Raw genomic sequence first — 7,580 nt, forward strand, 5'->3', positions numbered from 1 at the left:
GAAGGCTAGAGACAGAGTCCACGATTGAATGATACAAGAGAATATGTAGTTTCATAGATTGGGTGCAGTGTCTTTATTGCGCTACACGTTCAGAACAAATATTTGGATGAAAAAACGACATGGTTTTTGTTTTGTAGCCGTCCATTCTTTCGGTAGAAACGTGTGGAGTTTTATTTTATACAACGGGAACGGAATTTTAATCATCTCTGTACGCCGCTTTGTTGCTGTTTGAGAGTACTATCAATGTTAATGCTCTATCCCACTGTTTAAACATTATTTTAAATTATTTTTTATTTATATATTTAATCTTCTTCATTAACTAGGATTTCTTTTAATATACAATATTCTCTAATATCTTCATCTCAATTAAATTTTGGTAGTGTTTTTCATAAAATTATCTATAATTAAAAATAAATTTATATCATAGTTTGAATCACTTATTATTAGGGAAAATAGGGACACTTCGTCCCATTCTATATTTTAAATAAATGAGTATAAAATAAAAGAGGAGGAAAAAAAGAGTAGATCAAGCAAGGTTGAGATAAAACAAAAAATGCTGCATATTGATTGAACATTTTGTTTATTTGTTGAAGTACAAATAATCAATTCACCCCTGTAAAAAGAAATTGGATAGTTTAACAACCAATATTTCATGGCTTAATTGCAGGTTATTTCCCCATTTTTTTCCCAAATCAATAAATTTTTTCTAGCAGTATAGTATATCACAGCTCCAATTAAGTTGTTCGAGTTGGAACTAAACTAAAATGAGTTCACTTCTTTCATAGCTTGAAATCTTGGCTCCTTTGGCTGGAACTTTAGCGTAGCATAGAGCCTCATGTAATCCTCAAACACAAATTTGGGGTATACTTTGTCTGTTTCCTCTGCTTTGCTATCCAACAATGCTGGTGCAGGGTAGATAACAGCATCACTGGCAGGGTTGTAGAATGAGGCTATGGACATTCTAGTCCCATCAGTTCGAGCAATCACACGGAGCTCCACACTCTTGTATCTTCCATTTGTGATTACCTGTTTCACAAAAATGTTGGATGAGAAATTGAGAATTATAACCACAATAGAGGAGTATTGCATTAGACTACTACTACTATAGACATTATGCTAGTGAAAGAACCAAGAGATATAAGGTTGATCTGGTGGTTGGGGAAGGGCGGAGGGAGGAAGGAGAGGTCACGGATTTGAATCTTCCATCTAACATTTCTAACAAAACCAACAAATTAACATTTGCCGATAAAAAAGAATATTAGTGAAAGAATGTACCTCAAGCTGGTCACCAAGGTTAACAACAATGGAATGGCGCATTGGAGGCACATCCACCCAGTGGCCATCTTTGAGAAGCTGCAGGCCACTGACCTTGTCATCTTGCAAGAGAAGGATAATCCCACCTGCATCTGTATGGGCGCGAAGCCCCTTCACCAGCTCTGGATTTGGACATGGAGGGTAGTTTGCTACCTTTGTGCCAAAATTTGGACCCTTTGATCCATAGAAGACCTTCTTCAGGTACCCCTTCTCTAATCCAAGATTTTCACACAAAAGGTCTAGCAACTTCTCTGCAAGTTTCTCTAATTTCTGGGCAAATTCCTTCATCACTTTCCTGCATCCATACCTCATCTAGTTCAGACTATGTCTTTGCGTTTTATGCAGACAATATAATATATATGACAGTTTAATGTCCATACACGGATAACGTAAAACAGTGTTACACTGTGTCAGTGTATAAAATTTTTTTCTATCTGTATGACATGTTTAGATGCAGCATTGAATTGTAATTTTTGGTAATTCATAAATATCATCAACAATATAACACGTCATGCATTGCATATGAATGCCTCTCTTAGTTTTTTGATTTGTCCAACCTGTACTCTTCGCTGAGATCAGGAATTTGGGAGATGTTGGAATCTGGGAGATGGCGCAAGAAGAAGGTACTCTCCCAGTTCATATCCTTAACTTCAGCTTGGATACCCTCTAACCCTTTGCTTGCCACTGCCTCCTTGAATCTCTGCTCCATGCATTTCCTATAATGCTCTTTTGTTAACCTTTCCACAATGTCCAAAAGTTCATGGGGTATTCCATGATTTACCAACTACAATAGGGAAATCAACATCACTAATATTAGTTAAAATGAACATGGAGAAAATTTTAGATTGAAAATATACATATAGATATATTTTTGTGAGGTATACCTCAAAAAATCCCCAGTTCTCACAAGCATCTTCAATTTGCTCTAAGATAGTCTTCCTCTCCTCACCATTTAGATTCTCCAAGTTTATCACGGGGAAGTTCTCCATCTCTCGCTTTTGCTTTCTCTTGCATCTTAAATTCTTGATGTGTTTGTCAATGCGTATTGTGAAGCTAGGTGTATGCTATTTATAGTGGAATGCAAAGAGGACACTAGGACAAGTAAATTTTCCTGTGTGGTTCATGAATCATGAGATGCATGCTATTGCTTAGTAGTTAGTAAGGCCAATCATTATATGCCAACATCAGTTTACGTCGTTGAATTGTCAACTTTGGTATTTGTTGGACTCATGTGGCGGCTAACGCTAACCCAACTTTCTTGTTCCCATAAATTGTTTGTTAAACTTATACTAGTGATGGCATAACCTAAATTAGCCCATGGAATTCTCAAGTTTAAACATGACTGCTACTATAATATATGAATTTTATGTACATTAACAATATTATTTTCTAAATATCAGTACAAAATATAAATTCTTAATCTGTCTATAAAAATTGGTGTTTTTAAGAGGCATGGTTCTCCATCGTGATCACAATTAGTTATAGCAATGATAACGATGATGATGATAACGACAATGTGGTGGTAACAATGACGAAAGTGTTATTAGCAGTAGTGATGATGGTGATAAAGATAGTGGTGGTGTGGTGGTGACAACGACCAAAGTTATATTGGTCGTGGTGACGATGACGATGATGATGGTGATAGTAAAAGTTAGTGGTAACAAAAAGTATTATCCTCAAATATGAAAAATGTATATTTTTTTAAAAACAAAACCAAATCACAAAATATTTGTTAGTTTTGAAAATGAGTGTAAAAATGTTTCAAAATGATTTGAAAACAATTTTAGCTTATTTTTGTCAAATAGGTTTTGTTTTAAAAATTACATTTGAAGCCTAAAAATTTGATATTTTAAAAAAACTTAATTTGTTTGGTAAACTATTTTGTTAATTTGTAAAAAATATTGATTATAAAATGGAAGAAATAGGGTACTTGCCTAGTGAAAAGTGGTGAAAGCAAACAAAACAAACACATATCTAATGAAAAAAATAGGGTAATAAAAATAATTATTAGAAAGAAAAAAATAAAAAAGAGATTAACTATCCATAGGAGTGGGAATAGACCAAATCGGCCTACAGGGGCCTACGACCTGACTTACATAAAGTCTGGTCTGAACTGACTTATTTAATTAAAAGGTTAGGCTCAGATTTTTTTAAAAGCCTATTAAATTAAATAGACCAGACTTAAGTTTATTAAAAAGCCTTATAAGCCTGATAGGCCGGTCTATATATATATATATATATATATATATATATATATATATTATTTTTTGGGTACAATTAATTTTTTTAAAACTATCAGACTTTGATTACACATTAGTGTTCCATAACTTCTATTCCTATAATCAAGTAAGACTTTAATTACAATTTAGCTGTGAGTCATGTGCCCCTTTATATTTCTCATACTCGAGAGCAGAGCAAAGGGATATTAAAGATTTAATGTAAAGAAGGCTTTTAAAAAGGTTACCAAATCAGGCTAGACTTTTAAAAAGGTCAGGCCGAACCAAAATAAAAGTCTTTGATAGGTTATAGGTCAGGCTCAGGCCTCAAAAATTCATCGTAGACTAGGCTGAGACCTTTCAAAGTCTGATCTGGCCAGACCTATTCCCACCCATCCATCTAAGAAAGTGGTCTCAAAAAATATGACAAAAACTCTTGGAGAAACTAATAATAAAAAATACAAATCAATGTATATAAAATACAAATCAAACCTCACAATTATAACTCAAAGAAAAAAGAAACTCATTCGAATGGTAAGTAATGCAACATTTCTATAAACACAATTAAAAGAAAAATAAAATAGGAAGTGATGACAAATAAGAAAATTCTTTCAACTTAAACCCAATTTCAAATCATGTGGTCATGAAAGTGCGAAATGGAGGAAACATGATATTTTTATCATTATATATTAAAAAAATGATGTGGAGACTAAAATTGATGTTCATTACATTTTTGAACTAAATAAAAAATTCATAATAAAAATAAAATCGGAATAAACTAAATCAAAATTATCTCTCATCATTGCAATGGAAATTATGGATAAAAAATTATTATTTATAAGCATTTTATAGATATTTTACCATTAATAATATAATTAATAGTCATTATCACTATAATAATAATCATTGAAAGTCTGACCTTACAAATTCAAAAAAATTTAGACCACAGAAGTTTAATCACGTATACAAACAACATTATAAAAGAATACATAATTTAAATTATAGAAACAATTAAACACCTAATTTAAATAATTTAATTATAATGATAATAAATTGAAATAAAAATTTCTTCAAAATAATTTTGTTAAAATATAATATTCATGTTTTCCATTAATGTTGAAGGTATGTAAAAAAATTTCATAAAAATTTGATTTTATGAAGTGCATCAGATGTAGAAACTGATAAAAAAATATATGTATAATAGTAGGTTCAAAAAAGTGAAGCGAGACTTTATTCTATTTATAATTATAACTAATTAATAATTTTTTTTAAAAATATAAACAAAAGTTAAAAACTAAAACATGTACACCTTAAATAGTATGCGACTTCACATTGAGGATTTTTTGTTCATAATTTTAACTTTTAATTTATAATTTTTCCTTTTAAAAATTATTAGTTATAACTATAGTTTGATTTTAATTTTAAACTTTTGATATATTGTATAAACCGAATATGTCTTTCTTTTATAAATACATTGAATATTAATATTACATTAATATTTATCAATCCAAATTAAAATTGTATTCTAAAAATTAAAATTATAAATTCAACGGCAACAAAGTCTTACAATTGCTTAAAATCAATGTGTTTTATTTGCATTAATAAAGTTATTATTTAAAATTAAATACTCTACAATTTTAGACTACCAAAATATATTATTTTGAAATTTAAATTATATTTTCTAAGTTCAAATTATAATACTTTATATATTTCAATTTCTATGCAATTTAGCAAAAAATTAGGAAGAAGATTATAAAATAAAATAGAAAGATTATCAAATTTAATTTTACTTTGACATTCTAATTTTTTATTTATTTTATTAGTTATAAAATTTTTATTGATTGTGCCTAAAAATAATAGGTTGGATTTGTGTCTAGCTAAGAGTTTCTCTACTAAAGATCTACCATAAAAATAAACGAGTTTAACTATTTTTAAAAGGGGTGTGATACTTTTTTTTTTAAAAGGAGAGGGGGTGATACTAAACTCTTCAATCAACACTAAGAGAATGGCTTTATTATCTTTTCATTTTACCATACGAGAAAAACGTGAAAATTGAATTTGTGCCCATATTATTTCAGTTTGTACGCGTCAATTGAAAATTATCGAATGACGAATTATTTTCTTAAAAGTAATCATTTAGTAAACCGACCTTCTGAAATGTCAAAAAAAAAAAAGCAACTTACAGAGCAGTTAGTCAAAAAAGCTGAATTTACTTCTATCATAACAACATAATATTATTATAATTCATTTTAAATAAACTTATTACATAAAATAATTATAAGATAAACAACGTAATGGAATCCAAATCTACAATATATATATATATATATATATATATACCAGTAGTGCATCCAATCACATAATTTATGATAATTTTTTTTCTTATAACAATTATTTTTTTATGCTTGGATGAATTATAATAATTATTTTAAAAATTATATTTGATGTTATTTTTTATTACTACTAGTTAAGAGTGTAAATTTTTTTATATTGATATTGTAGAAAACTAAACTCATACAGAAATACCAACCAACCAATAAATTTGACTCTTCGAAAATGAAGTCTTACTTTTTCATCAAAGAGAAAATGATTTTTCACTTCAGATGAAAAGTAAAAGATTTTAATTATTGGTGTGAAATAATAATTAATATTATATTTGGATAGTTTAATTTAAATATACTGTAAATGTAAATATAATAATTATTTTAAAAATTATATTTGTAGATTAAACTCATATATTGATATACAATAAATTTATAAACTTTTAAAATAGTTTTTAAAGTTTTAACCATTTAAAATGCCTTTATATATGTTTATAAAAGATTCGCGTGCCAAAGCTATTATTCTATTTTCCCCCTTAACCACTTCACTTGAATAAGAAATATCAAATCGTAGTGTGACTGAGGATATATTTTTTCTGTATTCTTTTGCTTCAGCCCTCACCAAGTCAGACTCGAGACCAATATTTTCGATCCTTTCCGTATTCCAGCCTTGGTTTTCTTCCATTAATTTTGAAGTCAAATATCTGTATATTTTTTGTGAGATGGCTAGGAAAAAATGCTGAATTAATTCTCTAGAAAAGTATAACTGTCCAAATGTCTAATATAATAATAAATTCAACACTAGGGCTGCTCATGGTTAGATTATTTGAATAACCTAACCATAATTATTTAATAACAAATATGCCAAATAGTTATTATATATCAACTATAATTTGTTATGAAGAATCGGCTACATAACCTTATTAGGGAAAGATAACTAAAGGCTAATTTACTTACGACTTAAAAGGTAAATATTTTTTCATATTATCATTCAATTACAAATGGTATTAAATGATAAGTTTATTAATTTTTATAATAATTATTTTAAAATCATACTTAAAATAATTTTAATTAATTATTAATGTAAAAAATATTAAAGTGTGTAAAAATTAATCGCTAATTTTAATACTTTTTGGTTGATTACAGGGGGCTCTAATATCTCATTTTTAATTATTATTTTTTGACAAGAATCTCTAGTTTTAATACACGTCAATCACGACATTACAAACACCGACCGTAGATAATAATTTATATATTGATAATAATATTTCTTAGTTTTTTTTTTTTGCAGAATATAATATTTATTAGTTGTTAAGTATAAAACACACTAAAATAATAAATTTAATATTTTTAACGAGATTAATCCCATGTGCAAATTTTAGGAAAATACCATATACAGGTAGATCACAACAGCACAAACACTAAGCGGATCGATATAAGCTTTGGCCAATATATCATATATGTGTTGCGCTAATATTAATAATTTACACATTCATAATAATATTCCTTAGTTGTTAGTTATACATTGAGAGATGGCAGGTGGGAGATTAATTGATATTAAATAAATATTTGCACTTTCACATAAAAATATTCAAGAATCATTAAATTTGCAGGAAAAAAACAATTTAAATCAATAATTTCCATTACTTATAGTTATACCCTCACAAGTCACAAGTATAGTAAGCAAACTCAATCTCTTCCACTTCCAGTGGCAGTACCCTCAGTAGAA

General features: G+C 28.4%; 1 protein-coding gene across 1 annotated transcript; it reads right to left on the reverse strand.

Annotated features, from left to right (window-relative positions):
* Positions 1 to 542: 542 nt before the first annotated feature.
* Positions 543 to 2,354, reverse strand: LOC100792063 (1-aminocyclopropane-1-carboxylate oxidase). Its single transcript, XM_006584830.4, has 4 exons — positions 2,199 to 2,354; positions 1,872 to 2,098; positions 1,276 to 1,609; positions 543 to 1,026 (listed from the first exon to the last, which is right to left on the reverse strand). Exons 1-4 carry the CDS (start codon positions 2,301 to 2,303, stop codon positions 760 to 762), a joined length of 933 nt encoding a protein of 310 aa, XP_006584893.1. The 5' UTR covers positions 2,304 to 2,354; the 3' UTR covers positions 543 to 759.
* Positions 2,355 to 7,580: the final 5,226 nt, after the last annotated feature.

The sequence above is a fragment of the Glycine max genome, chromosome 8 (genome assembly GCF_000004515.6).
Source record: "Glycine max cultivar Williams 82 chromosome 8, Glycine_max_v4.0, whole genome shotgun sequence".
Taxonomy (NCBI): domain Eukaryota; kingdom Viridiplantae; phylum Streptophyta; class Magnoliopsida; order Fabales; family Fabaceae; genus Glycine; species Glycine max.

What these genes read in the sequence shown, in the direction of transcription:
- LOC100792063 (XM_006584830.4), bottom strand. Translation starts at nt 2,303, where the DNA reads ATGGAGAACTTCCCCGTGATAAACTTGGAGAATCTAAATGGTGAGGAG. An exon ending in AGAACTGGGGATTTTTTGAG is followed by an intron (nt 2,099 to 2,198) that starts GTATACCTCACA and finishes TCCCTATTGTAG; the next exon opens with TTGGTAAATCATGGAATACC. An exon ending in ACCTTGGTGACCAGCTTGAG is followed by an intron (nt 1,027 to 1,275) that starts GTACATTCTTTC and finishes TTTGTGAAACAG; the next exon opens with GTAATCACAAATGGAAGATA.